At 40.1% G+C, this 21,366-nt stretch overlaps 1 protein-coding gene across 18 annotated transcripts in view; it reads right to left on the bottom strand.

Annotated features, from left to right (window-relative positions):
- The window catches only part of NCOR1 (nuclear receptor corepressor 1), a 119,116-nt gene that overhangs the window by 47,715 nt on the left and 50,035 nt on the right, over nt 1-21,366 (bottom strand). For 12 of the 18 annotated variants that reach the window (XM_055407360.2, XM_055407359.2, XM_055407366.2 and 9 more), the window contains 11 exons: nt 20,304-20,370; nt 17,832-18,004; nt 16,507-16,597; nt 14,387-14,565; nt 13,863-13,917; nt 12,994-13,095; nt 9,637-9,764; nt 7,913-8,130; nt 6,976-7,038; nt 5,081-5,220; nt 3,100-3,226 (listed from right to left, as the gene is read on the bottom strand). In XM_055407360.2, coding sequence (XP_055263335.1) covers nt 3,100-3,226; nt 5,081-5,220; nt 6,976-7,038; nt 7,913-8,130; nt 9,637-9,764; nt 12,994-13,095; nt 13,863-13,917; nt 14,387-14,565; nt 16,507-16,597; nt 17,832-18,004; nt 20,304-20,370 — 1,343 coding nt within the window. The remainder of the gene's footprint in view (nt 1-3,099; nt 3,227-5,080; nt 5,221-6,975; nt 7,039-7,912; nt 8,131-9,636; nt 9,765-12,993; nt 13,096-13,862; nt 13,918-14,386; nt 14,566-16,506; nt 16,598-17,831; nt 18,005-20,303; nt 20,371-21,366) is intronic. The other 6 variants (XM_055407362.2, XM_088828927.1, XM_055407364.2 and 3 more) reach the window with 1 other exon arrangement.

The following is a 21,366-nucleotide window of genomic DNA, read 5'->3' as shown; positions in this document are numbered from 1 at the left end:
TGAGCACTCCTTCAGTTATCTTCAAGTCGCAGTGCTTTACCAAGCACCAGCCAAGTGTGACAGAGAAGGCAATGGCAAGCCACTCCAGTACTCTTGCCTAGAAAATCCCATGGATGGAGGAGCCTGATAGGCTGCAGTCTGTGGGGTCGCTATGGGTCGGACAGGACTTAGCGACTTCACTTTCACTTTTCACTTTCACACATTGGAGAAGGAAATGGCAACCAGTGTTCTTGCCTGGAGAATCCCAGGGACGGGGGAGCCTGGTGGGCTGCCGTCTATGGGGCCACACAGAGTCGGACACGACTGAAGCGACTTAGCAGCAGCAGCAACAGCAGCAGCAGGGTCGTAATATAGAGAATGGCAAGGACACGTGTTTGTTTTCCTCAGTGCACTAAGAGCCCTGGGTTAGCTTTGCAAACTATAATGTGTGTGTGTGTGAATAGGCGTATTTATTTATTCCAGCCTAGAAAATCCTATGGATGGAGGAGCCTGGTAGGCTGCAGTCCGTGGGGTCGCTAAGGGTCGGACACGACTGGGCGACTTTACTTTCACTTTTCACTTTCACACATTGAGAAGGAAATGGCAACCCACTCCAGTGCTCTTGCCTGGAGAATCCCAGGGATGGGGGAGCCTGGTGGGCTGCCATCTATGGGGTCACACAGAGTCGGACACGACTGAAGTGACTTAGCAGCAGCAGCAGCCAAGTGTGTCTTTTTCTTCCCCCCTCAGAACACCTCAAAGAATGATTCAGACCAAGAGAAAATCTAAATTATGACAAAGATTTGGTCCTTCTGATGTAACTCATCTAATTATTAAAGATACTCATATGGTCAGACGCCCATTTAGGAAGCTGACACAGAGACTTGGCCTCTAGCAGCTATTTCCACTCACACGGAGACTTGGCCTCTAGCAGCTATTTCCACTCACCCTCGTGCAAGAGCCTGAGAACACAAACCTATGTGGCTTCAGGGTCTCCCTGAGCTGAGCAGTTTAGACCAATCATGGAAAATGCACTGTGCTTGCTGCTCTTCTCTGACACTTCCCAGGTGAAATTAAGTCAAAGGAAAAGGAGACCCCACCATTCTGGCAGCAAGTTCATTTCCTACTAATAGGAAACCATTCCAGATGTCACCATTCCAAGGATCTCCCTCATAGCTCAGTTGGTAAAGAATCTGCCTGCAATGCAGGAGACCTGGGTTCAGTTCCTGGGTTGGGAAGAAGACCTGGAGAAGGAAATGGCAACCCACTCCAGTATTCTTGCCTGGAGAATCCCATGGATAGACGAGCCTGGCGGGATACAGTCCACTGGGTCACAAGAGTTAGACACGACTTAGCGACTAAACCAGCACCACCAGACATCACAACACACACACACATACAAATGGCATGATGTGACCAGGCCAGTCCACACTAGAGCCCATGGAAGCATTGCTGTAATACCAGGTTGTAATTAACCTGACAACCTCATTTGACAGTTTGGAAAAAGCTTCGCAATAAGACAAAGAAACAGGAAGAAAAGAGAAGGAAAAAAGTAATTTCGTGGTGTTCAGTTTTTAAAAGTATGTCAGCCCCTGCAACAGGCTTCCATGTTCTGAAATAAACATATATATGACAAATAGACTTGGCCCTTGTTATGCACTGAACTGTGTCCCACCCCACCCCCAAATTTATGTTAAAGCCCTAACCCTCAATGTGACTATATTTAGAAATAATGCCCTTAAAAGGTTAGATGAGGTCATAAAAATTGGGCCCTAATTTAAAGGGCTTCCCTGGTGGCTCAAATGGTAAAGAATCTGTCTATAATGCAGAAGAGACCAGATTCAATCCCTGGGTGGGGAAGATCCCCTGGACAAAGAAATGGCAACTCACTCCAGTATTCTTGCCTGGAGAATCCCATGAACAGAAGCCAAAGTTCCTGGGGTCACAAAGAGTCAGACACGACTGAGTGACTAAGCACTAATACAACAGATAAGTTTCTATTGTTTAAGCCGCCCAGTCTTGTGAAATACAGGCTTCATGTACATTTATAACCCAGGCAATACTGGCTACCAGTTACAACCCTATTGAAGTCAGCAAACTCTGAGGACCTCTTTCGAAATGCCAGCCACCCCTTCAGACTGTCTGCAGCCCCTCAGCTAGCCCCAGGCAAGCCTGCTCCAATGGTCTCTCCATTTTGGCAATACCACCTCAGTTTTCACAAAACCTCACAGAATAAAGTTCACTTATTGCTCAAAGTCAAAACCCATTTCAAGATAAATTTTAAGTTTAAAACCCAATGACAACAATTTGTAGAAAAACCAAAATCTAGTATTTCTAAAACTCCTGGAAGGTGTAGAACCTTTTAAGCTTAAAATGTAAGAGCCTACAAAGGAAAATGCAGTCAACTTTAATTACCTGCGAAGCTTAAATTCTGGTAATTTAAAGATAAAATAAAAAGCAAATGAGATAGAGAAAATGTTCGCATACATAAAACATGAACACATTTAAGATATAACATATTAAAAGCTACTGGAATTATTGTGAAAATCCCCACTTGAGGACAGTTAAAAGAAATTCACAGGAACTTTAATAGTAATGTAAACTAAAATAAATTAGGTACCTTTTTTAATTCAAAAAAAATCAAGAAAACATTTACTTTTTGAGGAAGCTGTCATTAATTTTTCAAATAGCATAAAGGATTTTATTTAAGTTTCTTGACATTTTTTTGGCCAATGCCTCTGGGCCATTAATACATTTTTTTCAAGAAAACAATATGACATGTTCAGCTTTATAAATGCTGAAATAAATCAAGCTCGATAAAGAAAGAGGAAAATGAAACTGAAGGCACTGACTGAACCAACATGTGTGGCAACGATAGAGACACACTGACAGCTTATGGACGTCGGCACTTAGTGTCTCAGGTAGGACTGCCATCCTTCAAGACCTTTCGACTGCAGCACCTGGACCATCTCAGGAGCTACATAAATACATGTGTGATTGAATGATAAATACACTGTGTTCTCGTTTCCTGAATGAAGCAATCCCTAGACAGCCAAACTAAGGCACCCATCACACGTGTGGGCCAGCAGATGCCACAACCAGACGGAAGAGTGGTGGTACCTTCACTGTCCTCGGGGTTCTCCTCTTCATTAGAGGCTTCAATGTCCTCGTCCTCCTGTGCTGAGACGGTGGAGGCCACGCTTTCACACTGAGACACGTCTCGCTCTTCACGGGGCTTCCGTGAGGCCTAGAAGAGTAAAAATACTTTTACTTGGGATTTACATAACTGAAAGGCAAGAAGTAAGCCTTCTCACAGATGAGCTGAGGCAGAAGGCGTACACTAGACCAGCAGCTGCATGTCCGACAAGCACCCTGGCCGGAGGGCAGTCCCCTCAGGGACCACTAACAGGCTTTGTGTGCAGATGGATCACTTTTATCAAAATGATCAAAAGTCACATCCAAACCATTTTTGGAACTACTCATCACTCTACATGGACAAACAGCCAAAGCCCGTAAGACTCCTGTTCTTTACCCCCCTCTGCTGCTACTGCTGCTAAGTCACTTCAGTCGTGTCCGACTCTGTGCGACCCCATGGACGGCAGCCCACCAGGCTCCGCCATCCCTGGGATTCTCCAGGCAAGAACACTGGAGTGGGTTGCCATTTCCTTCTCCAATGTGTGAAAGTGAAAAGTGAAAGTGAAGTTGCTCAGTCTTGTCCGACTAGTAGCGACCCCATGGACTGTAGCCCACCAGGCTCCTCTGTCCATGGGATTTTCTAGGCAAGAGTACTGGAGTGGCTTGCCATTGCCTTCTCCGTTCCCCCCCTCTAAAAAATGTTATTTTTCTAATAAAAATAACATATACGTTCATTTTCTAATAAAAATAATGTCATGGAATGTGGAAGACACAGAAAATTATGTTAAGAAAAATAAAAATTGCTCATAATGCTAGCAGCTAGAGAGTCTCATCAGAAAAGTCTTTGAGTAGTGTGAAGATGTTAAGCTCATGGTGAGAGAGACGCATTTACCAAAATTTTAATTTTTGCCTAAAAGCTGGAAATTTAAAAATGGCAACCAATATTAATGGATGTCTTCTTTCAAGACAGGCTCATTCATTTTCAAGAAAATGTCTGAAACTTTTCAGGTCTGAAAAGCATAGTTTTTCTGTCATTCTTTTAATTAAAAATGACGTTCCATGAAAAAGGTGAGGTTGAGTTCAAACAACCCAAGTGTGCCTTTCCTTGAGTGCTACCCTGGCCCAAGACAGTGCAGAGGGCTCTCTGCCCCGGCTATCATCATACAGACACGTGTGCAAGGTTCACGGTTTACCAAAGCCAAGTTTTATTTGCTTCACCAAGGGCACGAAGTGAAACTGCCATTTTACAAAAACAAAGCTGCAACTGCCTGGAGATGAAGAGTGCACTGAGCTTGGCGGTGCCACCATGGTCCACACTAAGATATCAGCACTCTCACACAGCTTCTCTGACCCCATGGATGCAAATGTCCACATAGCGGAAAAGGGAACATCTTAACATTCTTATGAAAACAAAATATTCACGGAGCCCTCAAAGGGCTCTGTAGACTCTGAGAACACTGGAACCTCCTTGTTAAGGCATTTTCAATAATCTCTGCTGCTGCTGCTAAGTCACTTCAGTCGTGTCCAACTCTGTGTGACCCCATAGATGGCAGCCCACCAGGCTCCCCCGTCCCTGGGATTCTCCAGGCAAGACCATTTCCGTAACACTTCAAATCTTGCTGGTTTTTAGTCTTTACCCCATGGAGTCTGAGAAAACGTCTTTTTTAATAAGCCAGATCAACTCATTCAATATGGTCAACAGAACTCTAAAATTTTCAATTCAAACTCCAAAATGCTTATAATTTTCAAATCCAGTTTACAGTAATTCAAAAGTACTGCACTGCCATTACTACTAACAGAAATTTTACTCTTTGGGCAATAAACAGAGTCAACTTGTGCCAAGAAACTAGCATATCCTTTACAGGTAAGGCTACAAAAAAGTTTTCTTCAAAACCCATCTTTGAAGCTCAAAAAAAAACCCCTAAAAAACAGTAAGTAAAAGATTCACCACCTCTGATATACTCACTTTCTGTTTATGCTGCTGCAAAAGGTTGTCAAGATTGTGTCTCCGTTTATAGTTAAAATAGAAGTTTTTACATTGGGCTTCACTTTTAGTTCCCACCATCTTGGCAATTGCCGCCCAGTTACGACCATGTTCCACTAGACCTGTATTTTAAAAACAAACCAAACATTAACTGAATAGTCACCTGATACAGCAAGCAAGAAAAATAATACAATACCTCTAATCCTTGCACTCACCATCATTAACACTGTGTTTTCAGTTATTTATTGATACATTTCACAGTGATTGACACAAACTCATTAACAGCTCTATTTTTCTATCCAAAGTTCAAACATGCTTAATATTGGAAGGACGTGACCCAGTCCTTGCTGTGTTATCTCCAGAGGACCAGGACAATGAGGACACATGGGGAGAGCCCAGACACTGTCAGTGCCCAGACACTGTCAGTGCGTGGTTAGGTACTTCTAGATCCTGGGGAATATTGTATCAGCACAAAGTTAATAAGGCAATCAAATGTGAGTGATTAAAACCAAGTAAAGACCATACTTGAGGCTCCAGGTACAATCGACATGTCCCCAGTCCATTTCCAATTAAGGACCCCCTCGAAAGTATCAATCAGGTTTTCTTAAACCTTCTGTAATACAATGCATCACAGGAACCTATGCAATCTGACTTCCTTCCAACAAACAACACACGTATGCACACAGAAACATGTGCACGAAATATGGGCATATAAACACATAAACACAGAGATGTACATTAGACACAGGTGTATCCAAGCAGGAATTTCTAGTGCAAATTCAACAATTGGTGGGGAAAACATCAACTTTTCAAGGTTAACACCAGTAGATTCCTTCACAAAGAAAACTGAAGATCACCTCCAGATTCTGCCAGCGTATGACAAAAGCAGAAAGGAAGGGGCCTGAGCAGTTGGGTGTGGGGATGTGCCTCTGACCAGACCACGTTGTGGCCATGTGGACATCTACTTACTGTGCTGTGATGGTCAGATGACAGCAATGCACGTGAGTACAACCGTCACGGCAAACACACCTCAAATAAAAATATTCTGAGGACAGAACACTCTAAACTACTGTATTTTAGGCAAAGTTTACATGATTCTTAAATGTGTTACTCATTACCAGCTAAACAGAAAATAAATCTGAAATGTGTCACTAAAAAGTCAAGCTATTTGCAATAATTTCTCTTTGGAACTACAAGGTAAATCCTTAACCCTCAAAAGAATTGGCTAAATTTTCTCAAAATTATTTTACTTAAAAAGTAATTTATTTATAAACCAATTATTTATCCTTTTAGAAATTTTAGCTAGCAAGAAGAGACGAACAAAAGACTCATAGTGTTTCAGAGTTAAATGAAGGCCACATGCTACACAAATGTCAGAGGCAGAACTCAATCCTTCATCTGTCTGGCCACAAAGTCCATGCTCTCATCTCTGAATCACAGCACAATTTCTTAGCAGTTTGTAATCAAACTTTGCCTTACTAAATGCAAACTGAGGAAACAGTTATCATTCTTTAAATGCAACTTTTAAATAAGAGACTTTTTATATCAAATACCTTCAAAAACAACATTAATAGCATTTAATCACAACTCTTCTGTAAAACTGAAAGTAGCTTACCTGCTCTCTAACAAGACATTCAAAATAAAGTGAGAGAGAATGTTAAATCCCTCAAAAGTGGGTCCCTCAAATAAGACACACTGGGGTACCTTACAGAGCAGGATACCGTGAAAAAGACCTTCTAAGTGTACTTCTAAATTCTTCTTCCATTGTGGAAGAACTTTTTTTTAATTAAAAAGAAATTAGTTCCGTATCACTCATTACTAATAATCCTAAAAACAAATGAAAACAAACCCGAAGAAACTGATCTACTATCATTTACCTTTTTTAGCAACTTCCATTTCTTCTTCTGTCCATCTAGAGGTTTCTACAGGTTCCGTAGAAACTGAAACAAAGGGAGAACTCAGTAAGTCAGAGAAAAATCATCCATAGATTATACAGCACCAAGCATATAATCTGTTAACTCCAAACACACCTCCACACTCTCACCAGTTATCTTTCTAAAGCACCAATCTAATTACAACACTCGTCTATTTAAAAATCTTTGTTTTGTAAGCAAAGCAGGATACAGTCAAAACAAAGCCCACCATGATCTGCCCCCATCCACCTGTCTAAATTATTTCCTTCATTTTATCATTGTCATTCCCAGAACTTGCACTTTCTTCATATCAACACGTCATGTAATGATAAACTTGGTACCACTGAGCCACCAGTGACAGGACTCATCATTAATATGATCCTTTTATAAACTAATGAAGATAGCCCCTAATAAGAGAGAAAAATGCCAGTGCTTAGACCCAACTATTTCCTTGTCTAAGAATTTATTCCTATGAAAGTTAATTTAACAGAAAGAAAATGCCATGTGAATAAAGTTTTTTTCATTACAGTGCCATCTATGTTAGCTTTAAAGGGGGAAGAGATGGCCAACATCTCACAGGTATCAAAAGTGAAAATAAAGATCACTCAGAAACTAGAAAACATTCATGACACATACCCAGTTAAAACCTCAGAAAACAAGGTGGCATGTACACTAGGATTATAACTAAGTACAAAGGAAACCCACGGTCTTAGGGTACTGAGGTCAGAGCTAGTGCTTTTTCAGAAGACTTTGATATTACAGTCTAAGAAATGTGAAGGCCAGAGTTTCACATCAGGATTTCTAGGCTGCAAATATCAGATGTCCCTCCTGCTGCACCCCAGCACTGAAACAGAATCCCAAACAAAATTGTGGCCCATTCGCTCCAGCCCTGTCCACTCACTGGGCTCTGGCGGCGGTGGCAGAGGTGGCGGGGGCTCCTCAGTGGCCGCGGCCGCAGCAGCACTGGCCGCCGCAGCCTCACTGGTCATGGACCTGGTGATCCTGCCCTTCCGACGGCCCTGGCTATTGGCGGTCTTCCGGCCCCGGGGTGTGGCCTGCTCTCTCTCCTCAGTTTCTTCTGCTGTCCCCTCTGTCTTATCCTTTTCCTTGGTATTTTCTCTAGAAACAGTGGCCAAAGAACATTTTGTGTGATTTAAAAGTATACATACACCAAAAAGATTAAAGTGTTGAAAATTCTTCAAACAGAAACTGAACAAACCACACCCCCCCCAAACTCTCAGTTACCTGGAATAACCACTTAGGATTCTCATCAACACAAACTCAATCCACCCAAAGACATGCCCGTCCTCCCACCCTGCTTCCTGCTCCCTCAGCCCCAAGTACCTGCTGTCGACAGAACCAGCATGCTCATCATCACCCAGTTTACAGACCAGACTGTGCCTGCAGCTCTCTACCGCACTCATCACTCCCAGTCAGTGAACCTTCTGTCTCACTAACATTTCTCCCACCACCTGTGTTTCTATTACTGCTGCGCATGTCCAGAGCCCCAGCAGCCCAGCCCCAGCCTTTCACGCCTGCCTGCCTGCTTCCAACCTCTCTGTTCATCCTAAACTGCTCACAGAGCCACATTCTAGTCGAAGAGCTGTGGCAGGAAACCATTTCAGCCATGCTAATCCTACCTATTCCCAAACAGAGCCACACCGCTCCCTGAGTGAAGTTCACATTGAGCTTTCTTTAAGGCTTTACATATCGAACCCCAACCTCCTTCTACTTTTTTCCTGAGGCGCCTGATGTCCCAGTCTAATGAAACCACTATCTGCCATTTCCCAAGGAGGCCTGTCCATCCACGCTACACCCTCTATTGTACCCACACTGACCACTAGCTCCTGCATGAAGTCCTCTAGCCTATGCAGGTGGAAGAAAATCTCAAGCTCTTCTCAGTCTCCCAGCTTCTGCACATGCCTTCCAGGACATTTTCTTCTCCTCCCACTCGGATCTTGCCTAATTCCCCTCCTGGCTTATAAACTGCCCGAGAAGAGCACACATAGTGCAGGTCTCTGTACTCTCCAGAAGACTGAGCTCTCAGAAGCAGTGTATGAGCACTCATTAAACAAACCAGGGATTTTAAGAACAAAGTCAAAACGAGATGTGGCAGTAACTAATGAGCACTTATGAGTAAGTTATAACCACTAACCACGTGGTGAGGACAAATGTTTTATCTGAATAAGTAAAAAAAAAAAAAACTATAGGTTTCATCTTCCTAAAGTACAAAATTAGAATGGCATGAGTATCCAACACTTTAAAAACCATGACAAATGATTTAGGCTGCTTTATTCAACTGCCTCAAAATCAGACAAACCTTTAGTATTTCCAAGAAGATTAGAGAAATAACAAAATAAATATTAGAAAGAAACGAACAACTAACAAGCAACAACTACTGAGTATTTAGTCCATCCCTTCTGAAACATACTAGGTCATATCTGGCAAATAAGTCCATCAATCCAAAAGTTATACTTACTAGAATATTCCACCCCTTAATTATGTCAAATAACTACTAGGTGACAAAGCACATATCCCATTGACTTTTCTAAAATCTAAAATTTTATACCTTCAATAGATTGAATCTCATTATTTTCAAATAATAATAATATTTAACTAACTCACTTAGAGTCCTCCTTTTCATCTTTTTCTTCTTCATCTTTCTTTTCCTCCTCTTTTTTTTCTGTTTTTTCTGCTTTATCCTCTTCCTTTTCTTCTACTTTTTCTTCTTGTGAGGGTCGGGCAATTTGCTGCTAGAATGAACCATCATTTGTAAAGTTGGAAAGTAAAAGAAACAGCTCCTCAAATTGTAATGATAATAAATATCTATGCAACAAATTAAACTTATTAATTAATCCTCCACAATGTAACTAGGGGTCATGTATTAAAAATCAGTTGAAAGCTCTTTAATGTAGTCTGTATGTATTGCTTACAAGGGTACACACACACAAATGCTCCTTGTGTTTGGATCCAGAGAGGTGACAATGTTAGGATTCCACTTAAGAAATCTGAGGTTAATACTCTCTCTAATTCCAACATCTAACCTGTCACTTAAACATTTCAATTCTGCTGTGGAATTTGATAAACTATAATTTATCAAGCCATTGCCCCTAGCATTAGATATTTAACATGTTGCCAATTTTTTCATCATTATGGATAATACTACAACCTCTTTATGTTGTTTGTCTTTGGGGGAAACATTCATTTACCAGAATAGTAGACAGTCATGGTCATTATCAAGAATGAAGCAATTTAGAAAAATCCTATGGATACAACAAAGCAAAAAGTAAACACTCAAATATATCTAAGCTGTAGTTACAACTATATATATATACATATATGAACTCGCTTAGTCGTGGCCGACTCTTTGCGACCTCATGGACTGTAGCCCACCAGGCTCCTCCATCCATGGGATTCTCCAAGCAAGAATACTGGAGTGTGTTGCCATTTCCTTCTCCAGGGGATCTTCCTGACCCAGGGATCAAACCCAGGTCTCCCGCATTGCAGGCAGACACTTTAACCTCTGAGCCACCAGGGAAGCCCAAGTGACTGTCAATAAGCATATAACAAAGACTGGGAGAGATAAGATATGGACCCTTATATCTCTGATGTCTCGACTACTAGAATTGTGACTCTGAGAGAAAAGTAAAATTAAGTTTGTGTTGAGTTCTATTACGTTTGTTTGTTGAAGAAATCCAATGGCCTAACCAAACAGGACCATCCCAGGCATAGTACCTCTTTCCAGTGCTCAGGCTACCCTCAGCACACCCAACACTTTCACACCTTTGCCCAGAACAAAGCAAAATTTTCCTTAATTTTTGATGGAATCTCAAAGTCTTTTACCAACTCTCCAAAACTACTATTAGCTTTTTCCTTAAGATAATTTCTCTTCAGTCTTCTCCAGAAAATGTCCTCCACTATGCCTTCTTCTAACCCAGGTGGAAGGAAGAATCACAACCTGTCTTATTCCCGACCGCCACTTCTAGAACACTGTTCAACAATGGTGTTTAAAATCTTCTTTTTACAAATTTCAGAAAGTCTACCTATGACACCTTTCTTCATCATTTAGTGTTAAGGACTGACTCTCAAAATCTCCCAGGAACACAGAGATGACTTTATCACATGGCTCATTAGGCCTTGTCATTATTCTTCAGATTCAAGATGCTAGTGACTGCCTTTTCTATCAACATGATATCCTGCATGTGAAATACTTTCAGGTCATGCCCATCAAAACCTCCCACAGGGCATCACCACCACCATCTTCAGCGGGCATGCGTCACCTCCAGGAAACGCTGTGATCTACTCACGTGCCCCCCCATCCCACCTCTCCACTGTTACCAATCCTGCTTTCTGTCCTCATGATCTTGATTCTATGAAATTTCCACAATTCACCAAGAATGGAATCCACTCTTCCACTCTGGCCCTTTGGCTAGATGTTTCACTACCACAACTCCCTCATTGGCCTTATCTGACCTTCACAGCTTCACACCCTTCTAATTTCAAGTTTCCTTTTCTTTTGAGTATGCATTATCACCTTAGAGAAAACTAAGAAATCAGGAAGATTTTCAAATGCACACTCTCCAATTGTGACTAGTTCTGCTTTACAACTGGGAATATTTCATTCACCCTGATTCACGAGTACACCACAGTGGTCACAAGACCTGTTTCAAATGCTAGTAACCTCATCCTGTACCCCACAAAGGCAGCATTCATCTGTCATCTGAACCAACAAGATGGCACACCAATGACAAATTCAGCCATCTGCCTAGCAAGTGGGCTGCATAACCCAGAAACAGTTTACAGCCCCGAGAAGTCATGGGGAGGTCTCAACTCAGCTGAAGACAAGGGAAGAGGTCCACTGTCCTCAGGTTTGAACAACACATGTAACTGTACGCCCCCCAATACTCTTCTGACCCTGATGCCAACCAGGGTCTTCAGGTAAGCAAACACCCCCACATGCCCTGCTGCCTGAAACCAGCCCACAGCAGAACCTTACAAGCAAGGGGACATCTGTGCTCTGCACACACCACCCACCGATGCCCCTCACTTACTAGGGTCTCAGTCCTGGCCCCTCACCACCATCGCAGCTTCCCCAACCTCCAGCAGCCTTTACACAGCTGACTCCTCAAACACTCTATACTTTTTTTAACCAAAAAACACTGCTTCTGAAGTCTGTGAGACCACATCCCAAGAGGTAGCATTGCTCTGGAGGAAACAATGACCCAGAACACACAAGACATTTCTGACCATTCATCATGAGGGAACCTGTATCTGGAGATCAGCGTGACCAGCGAAGGCAGGCGGGGGTTGTGGAGAACAAAGGGCATCAGAACACTCATGACGGCGGTAGCCGTTGTGTCCACATGTGCCACCATCCTACGAGCAGTCTCAGGGCACGTGGCACACAGAAGAGCAGGAGGGAGCTATGGTGGCAGCTGACCAGCTATTCGAAGGAAAAGAGCTTCTGAAGTTCTGAACTGCCACTGTGAAAACACATACTGTACTGCATTAGACACAATCTTCTGACATCGAGTGCTTCAATCCCAGAATTGAAGCTAAACTGAAACAATCAGGTTCCAAGTATTTTAGCAAACAACCCTTGACGCTAGTCACCTTACTCTACCTGTCCCCTTCACAGACCAAAGGACTGGAAAGGGTGGTGTATTCATTAAGATATCACAGTGCTTGTATTTAATATTACAATTGTTAACTCTGACATGCACAATTTCAACAGCATGAAAATATAAAACTTCTCATTAATTTTGGTATGCCAGAAACTTAAAATGCATTAAAAATAGAAAATGCAACACATTAAATATAGATTAACTTCAAAATAATCAAAGCATGTTCATAACATTCTAATTAATTTGATAGAAAGGTCAATTCCTAAAGTACAATTATAGAGAAAGCCCCTATTATAAAATTTTTCATCTTTATATTTCACCAACCTTGAAATAGTTTCCATACAATAATGAAACATACCTGGTTTCTCCCTCTGCGTTTTCCATAGTTCCTTCTTACTAGGGCTTTATAATTCTCATTCTTCTTAGTTAAGTAGTAATATAAAACACAATCGGGAACACTCTATAAAAAAAATTGAGGATCCAATGAGATTGAATTAAAAAAAATATCAAGTAACATCTTCAAGGAAAATCTCTAGTGTTCTCAAAATATAAACTGGAGAAAAACACAATGGCTAGCTCTTTAAGGCATATCTAGGCTGTAAAATATACATATATATAGTATCTACTGTTTTGATGGACAATTACAGCTGTCTAAATACAAATTATGTAAAAGATACCAGGAACTACCATATCTAGGCTGTAAAATATACATATATATAGTATCTACTATTTTGATGGACAATTATAGCTGTCTTAATACATATTATGTAAAAGATACCAGGAACTACCAGAAACATTCAAGCACTTATTAACCAGGAACTAAATTCTCTTTATTCCTCTATATAAGTAAATACTCAAAATGTCTCTTTAAATATTTTGTTCATAAACCCAACATCCAGTAATACATTGTGGAACAAATTCAGGGAAAATCAGGACTCTGAAATATTAATTAGAAGTTTAGTGAGGTTCAGAAAAGCACTGTAACCTGTGTGTTTTCAGGGAAACATAGTATCAGGTCATTTTCATTAACCATGAAAATTAGTCTGTGTTGTGCTTAGAATCATCACATGATTATAAATACCACTATATTATTCACATAAGAATCTTTTTTGTGTCAAGCCCTTTGCAAAAACTCTATTTAACTACTTCTGTGCTTTAGCACACAAAACCTTCAAAGCAGCAACCAATCCAAATCTATCAACAATCTCAGTGTAAACCATTTCCTACCTTCCTTTCCAAGTAAGATGCAATCAGTCCAAAGTTTTTTGGATGCTGGATAAACCTGAGTAAAAGAAAAACAACACACACACACACACACACTTTAACAACTTAAGAAGAGGTGGGGGAAGCCCTTGGGAATACAAATATAATGTAGACTAATTCCTAGTGACTCCTAAACGCCAATGTCCTCTTAAAGGGCACACAGTCCACCAGGAACTGACTGGATTGGCATATAGTATTGCACAGAAATCGGTAACTTTCAAATGCACCCCCAGTGATTCTGACACCACTCAGGTTTGGGTACCACTCTTAAAATGCCTCCACAACTCTGTTCTAAGCAGGTACCTACATTTCCAGCTACAAATTTACAGGAAGGTAGTATCCTATCTGTCTTCTCTGCCTCCCATGTTATTCAAATGCCAAAATGCGGCCATGTTTTGGGGGCAACAGTTCAATTTACAAGTAAATGCCAATACTTTTCACTAACTCATATAAGCTTCTATTAGAGAATAATTTAAAATTTAAATTACTTGTCTTTAAAGATCTCCTTCTCATGGTCAGTCCAAACATTCATGAACTGCCTATCTTTATAAACCTTCATAGGGTCCTCCATGAGCCCATTCATGTTAATGAACTTGACCCGTCTCTGTTCAGCATCAAACATCATAGGTGGGATCACAGACAGCTGTCGCATTTGTTTCTCATTATTCTGAAGGAAAACAAAGAAGAAATGCAATGTACATAGAATTAAAGAGGGCCACCGACTATCTTAACAGACACTGAAACACCACATATGCACTTTAATGACAACAGCAGTAGTACCATAACATCTAACATATGGTCATTATATACGGATCTAATAAATACTCATTGTATGAATAACAGAGGTAGAGAGGCAGAAAGTACATGTACTTTTTTAAATCCACCACTACAATGTGAGAAGAGTTCTTTCCTTAAACGCAGAAGATACTTCAGCTAATGGATCTTAGACCTAAAGGACACAGAATGATGTCAGATCACTGAAGTAATGACCTTAAGAAGCACTTATTAACATTAATATTGCCTCATTTAAAAAAGTCTCAACATCATTTTATAGAATAATAAAATAGAAAAATAGACAGGAACCAAAATCTAAGGTCACTGATTTTAAATTAACTAAACTTACTGAAGTATTAAACACTTCTTTCTAATCTTACATAATCTTTCCACTGCAAATTTAAGACTATCACCCTTCGAATTTCAACTAAAACTTGGTTTCAGTTATACAATTTATCTTCCCAAAGCTTAAGTCAGTAAGTTTATAAGCCCAAACTTCCATGAGAAAACCTGTACCAAAAACTATAACTACTGACCCTAACACAAGGCTAGGTCTTCTAAAACTCTTCTCCTAGCAGTGGACATTGACTTAGTCAACTCCTGACAGAGTTTCTCATTTTCCAGGGACTCTCAAGTGGTAAAGAACCCGCCTGTCAATGCAGGAGACATAAGGGACACGGGTTTGATACCTGGGTCAGGAGGATCTGCTGGAAGAGAAAATGGCAACCCACTCCAGTATTCTTGCTGGAGAATTCCATGGACAGAGGACCCTGGAGGGCTACAGTCCATGGGGTCGCAAAGAGTCAAACATGACTAGAGCAACTTAGCACATTCTACTTCAGTCTGTCTAAACACCAAAATATGGTTTGGGACAGACACACTAGCTTGACATTCACACTAACTTGACATTCACTAGCTTCATATTCAGCTAGTATTCACCTAATACTAGCTTGGGTTGCTTATAGATGCCCCCCTTACAGAATCAATTCAAACAGTAAGCAAAGAAATTAAACACAGAGTTAGTCATCATTGCAGAGATCACAGCCACGAAGCCTGAAATGGACAGCAATATAATAAATGTCTTTGATTATTAGTTAAGAGGACCACTCCTTCAGAACTGAGAGATGAGGTTTTCAAAAAGCCATATTTTAGACGCTCCCTGGTGGTCTAGTGGTTAGGATTCGGTGCTCTCAAAAAGTCATATTTTAAAACCAAAACTAGCAAAAGTTAATACATGGCTTTTGGACCAAACTTCAGAGAGTATGAACCCAGCTATGAAGACTCAATGCTAGAAACTAAAATTTATTCTTATTCAGAACTGATGTATTAACATCATATCGATCTCTCCCAGGCACAGCTGGCTAGAGATCACACTCTAGACATCACCCCCAACGAACCTCAGGTCCACAACCCAACACACAAACACCTGCTCCTTTGCTCTTTCAGGAAAACGGCAGCAGCAGCCCATCCTCTAACCTGCTCGTCTTTTCCCCCAACTCCTGTCCTATCCATTCTGCCTTCTACTAATCTATCCTATCAGGACCCTCTTAACACATTTCTACCACTGTCGCCCTGATTCAGGCCCTTATTTTTAATCATAACAGCATCCTCACCTCTTTCCAGGCCTCCCTGCTGCCGAAGTCATCTTCATAAAACGCCAATAAGATCTCAGGGCAGCATTGTTTAAAACCTTCTGTTGTTGGCCATGTACTTTGGAAAAACCCAAACGCCGTAAGCATTCTCTCATATATATACAAATAAACCCTTAGTTCATGGGGTATGAAGCTAAAATGCATAATCAATTAACATGAATTACATAAATTAAGTGTCTTACCTCCTGTTCAGAGAGCCCATCAATAATTTCAGAAATCTCATGTTCACTCCTAGCAATGGTGGCTGAAAGACCAGCTCCCCTCTGCCCAACTCTAAATATGAGGGAGAAATTACATATATATTTAAAGGCCTTTTATAAAGAAGTATCAATTAAGATTACATCAATTTGCTTTCTGAGTGGGACTTGAAGTCAGGGGGGAAAAAACCCTAAAATGCTAGTGAGTAACTACTTTTAAGCAATATGTTTAAGTCATTTATCTATAAAATTAGTAACAATTTAAATGCTAAGATTTCTTTTTAAAGGTTACATGTCTAAATTCAAATGGCAGAACTGTTTGCGGGAAACATCTGGAAAACTAGTTATTGGTGTCATTTTCATTTCAAATAGCAGTCTTTTGTCTGCCTTCCACAGCACAGGATAGCAGACTTAGAAAAAAACATAAAACATTTTTAAAGGGAGGGGAACAAAAATCCAACCATCACTCCTCACAGAAACTTAACTGGTTACCAGGGCTTCCATGACTCACTTACATGAGACAGCAGAAAAGACAACTAAAGATTCTACCTTTGCGAAAGCATTTGTCCTCTAAAGTAAAAACAAACAGAAACTACGCACCAATAACAAAGAATTTCTTAATTAGCAAACAATTTAATAAGACTTTTGATTATGCTGAAACGTAGCGAAGGACCATGAAACACTGTCTTATTCTTACTGTCATTTCAAAAGGAATGAGCATTTTCAAGAACTGAAGAGTTAATTTCAACATATTCACTTAAATTTAGATTCAACAGCATGATTAAATATAAAAAGTTATTAGATTCACCAAGACATAAACATTGCTAATTGATAACGAAGTTTTATATTCAAAATAAAAGTTCTTAGACTTATAGACGTAGAGAAGAGATTTGTGATTGCCAAGGGGTGGGGGAGGGATAAATTGGGAGTTTGGGAGAGATCTGAGATTGCCAAGGGGTGGGGGAGGGATAGATTGGGAGTTTGGGATTAGCAGATGCAAACTATTATATATAGGATGAATAAGCAACAAGGTTCCATTGTATAGCATAGGGAACTATATTCAATATCCTGGGATAAATCAGAATGGAAAAGAATACTTAAAAAAGAAGGTATGTATGTATAAAACTGAGTCACTCTGCTGTACAGCACAGATTGGTACAACACTGTAAATCAACTATATTTGATTTATTTAAAAAAGGAAAAACATAACAAAAGTTCTTTATGAACCTTCTTAATGGTTAGATTCAGGTGACAATAAATATTGTGAAAGATCAAAAATATGATTCAAAGAAAAACATCAAACCACTTACCGCTGAAACCGTTCTTGCTGTTCTCTCTGTTTTCGAATCTCTGGAAACTGCTTTTCATAGTACTCTCTTGTCTTGCTTTCTTTAGCTTTCCTCCGAGGGTTATTTTCTATTCTGTCCACTTTTTTCTCCCATGCCTCCATGAGCTGATCATAACGTTGGCAGATTTTTTGTTCCTATTAAATACCCGTAGCAAATTAATAATTAAACTAAACTCTGTGATTCTGATAAACCTAATACTTAAAAAGCACAGGTTACTTCTTAAGGCTAAGTCAGAAGGACATTTGGCCTATGACTCAACTGTAAATGGAAAGGTGTCCTTGATCTGAAAGGAGAGAAAGACAGGGAGCTGTTTTCTATGAAAGATCCACACACAGAGTCTATCATGGCTGGATTTCTTAGTCAACATTAAGACTACACAAATCAACAAACTACACGCTGAGCCACTCTGATAACAATTAAGTCTTCATTGTCAAAAAATGGAAAATGAGAAATAGAAACATGTAAATAGCTTGTAATCCCAAAGGCGAGCAGATTAACATTTTGTTGTCACCTTTCCATTGGTCAAAGAAAACACTCACACTTAGACCACCCTCCTACTGTCGGAAGTTCTGGTTACTTGCAATTTTTTCTTACTATAAATAATGCCATATATTGAACATTTTTATAGTCTGGAAAAGGCAGAAATTGGTTGTACTCTATGACAAAAAGAAATCCAGTAAACTACATGAAATCGAGAATGAATGCTTTTAGAGAAATGAATAATGTGTGACCTCATTCTTTAAACAGAGAAGAAAGAACCCTGTGCTGCAGGCACAGAACCGTGGGTGCAAAACAACAGAAAGTGTGAAAGGGCTCATGATGGCCCAGAAAGGGAAGAAAGGGAAAGCGCTATCCCCCATACTCCTTCTGTCTCCTCAACACCCGTCCACCTCCTGGGCCTGAATCTACCTTTGTTCAGCTCTACAGCCAAGTTACCCCCTTGCCTCCTTCCCACACGACTCCATGCACCTGAGGTGTAACTAGATGCACATTCCCTTCCTCAGCTCAAACACTTCACAGATGACCTCAGCATCCAACCTCAAGCCCCCTCCTGACCCTCAGGCCATGCATGACCTGGCCTGGCTCCCCTGCCCTGCCACGCGCCCACCGATTCCCAGCCCTTCCTGAGCTTCTACAAGTTGGCAGGCAGCTGGTTTTCCTGTGAAACACCCCTCAGGACCACTATGCGCCAGCTGTCCCCTACGCACTCTCAGTCATCTGGACGTCCTGAACCACCAGATGACCACAATACAGTAATTGCCCGTGGCCTCATCTGCCCTGTTCCTCCTTAGACTCTCCGAGGGCTAAAACCACGTGGCTACCTACTCCCTTTGTAGAATAATATATGCGTTCATTTTACATTATTACATTCAATTATAAGGTAAATATTACTTTTAAGTTATAACTACAAAGTTACTGATTCTCCTTACGAATCCTGGGAGATAAAACACCTTGGTTCACTCTTGGAAAAGGGAAACTGCCAATAAGTATTTACTAAGCAAGTCACTGAACATACAGAGTTCATAACTAAATACTTGGTGAAGTATAAGAACAAAGTCTGGACCTCTATGTTTGTCTCTTTGGATAGCAAATTTAGCAATTACCACAATTAAAACAAAATTACTGGATAGGAAAAAAATACTTTAGCTAATTTATTTGTATGTGTATGCTCTTGGCCAAAAATAAAAAAAAAAAAATTCAAGACTGATAATTTAAGAAAGCATCTGAAGCCCCAGACTGGCAAATTAGAACATTAGGAGTTATATACCAAATAAACGCTGGTGACCCTTACAATTCATTAAACTAACAGGTCCTTAAATACAAGGTACAAGTTCATTTCTGATGTGAATCAAAATATATCATTTATTCAGTAAGAAACCATTCAAATGAATTAACAGTCTAAAATTATTACGAACACACTATAAAAGAACAGTGGCATCATATTTTCTGTAACTTAATTTCCATGAAGATTACAACCACAAAATTTTTAGACTGCAAGTCATAATAAATACAAAGAACACCGTGAATTTGAAAAAGCTGAACTTTAGCTGACCGAGTTTCTAATAAGAAAAAACAGTGATGCCTCATCAGCATGACCATAACTTACCCAATTTGTCTGAGGTTAAGAGACTAAATGAGATCATCCTACTTCTCTTTCATATTTTTTAAAACTACTCACCATTTTCTTTATTTTGGCTAGATGAAAATGCTATACACAGATGACCAAGGAAATTTGATAATGATATTAAATGTGATTTATGATATAAAAATGTTACTAGATTCAGATTGATAAGTCACATTTATAGTTACAAATCAGCACCTGCTTTCAAGTGTGGTCAAGAACCGTTCTCACTAACAATGGGAAAGCGAATGCCTGAAGAAACACGGACGGGAAAGCTGAACAAATTTCAGTGAACAAGGATAGGACCTCACCCTTTGTTTTCTTGCATGATTTCTTCTTTTAAAAAATAAAATGAGTTTTTTCCTCATCACCTGGTTTCTAGAAGAGAAAAATATGGTTGTATGACATTAAGAAAAAGTACAATTTAATAGTGCATTCACTTTGTTTTCAGAGACACTGAAAAACAAGCAAAGATCACTTAAGGATATACAATATAATCAAAGTTAATCCTAATTTTTTCACCCTGCAAAACAAGACTCTTCCAATAATTAGGACTAAATTTCCTCCCATTCTATAATAAGGCTTTAACACAAAGAGTTCATTTTCAACTATTACATTCATAAGGCAAATATAAAATATTATTTTCAAGTTATAACAGCTACTGATTCTTCTTAAGAATCCTAGTGAGGTTAAGCACCCTGGTTCACTCTTGGGAGGAGGGAGGTGGAGAGGAGGCCAAGCTTTCGCAGTTACCGCCTAACCACAGGTCCACGCTGCCCTGCCTCTTCAGAGTGTACCAACACAGGGAGCTGACTCTGCCTTAAACAGAGGCTTTCTTCAGGCACAGAAACAACACAGTCCACTCTAAGAAGTCATGGGGGGCAACGTGACAGGACAGCAAGTCCTCCCTTACAACTTAACAGTTTCACTTTTCCAATATGAAGCACTGTAACCTTCAAAAAACAATGATATGCAGGTTCAAATATATATATTTAAACCCCACCTACTTCCAGAAAGGATTTCAAGCTGATTATTCAAATATAAATACAAAGCCAAGGCAAGTAGAAGTAATTTTTTTGGTTATCTGCCACTCCCGGCTAACACTGACACTGGCTCCACTTAAATAAGCATGAACAGTCAGGAGCTGGCCATATGGAAAAGGAGCCCAGAGATTAAAGAGAATTACTGAAAGGAACATGTGCTATTTCATACAAAGCAAATGATGATGATGACAGAACAGCTACTGAACGATCCATACGGACACACGTAGCTGAGCACAAGACGGTATGCAGTGGAAGCACTGCCATGTATGCAGTTTGCTCTCGCTGTAATTATGTGCTACTCAACAGCAAAGGACAATCAATAAATATAATT

This window comes from Moschus berezovskii, chromosome 20, assembly GCF_049115385.1.
Source record: "Moschus berezovskii isolate FMDL1 chromosome 20, NW_MosBer_1.0, whole genome shotgun sequence".
NCBI classification, from domain to species: Eukaryota; Metazoa; Chordata; class Mammalia; order Artiodactyla; family Moschidae; genus Moschus; species Moschus berezovskii.
Note: the sequence above shows the minus strand (reverse complement) of the source record. Positions and strands in the feature narration are given on the sequence as shown.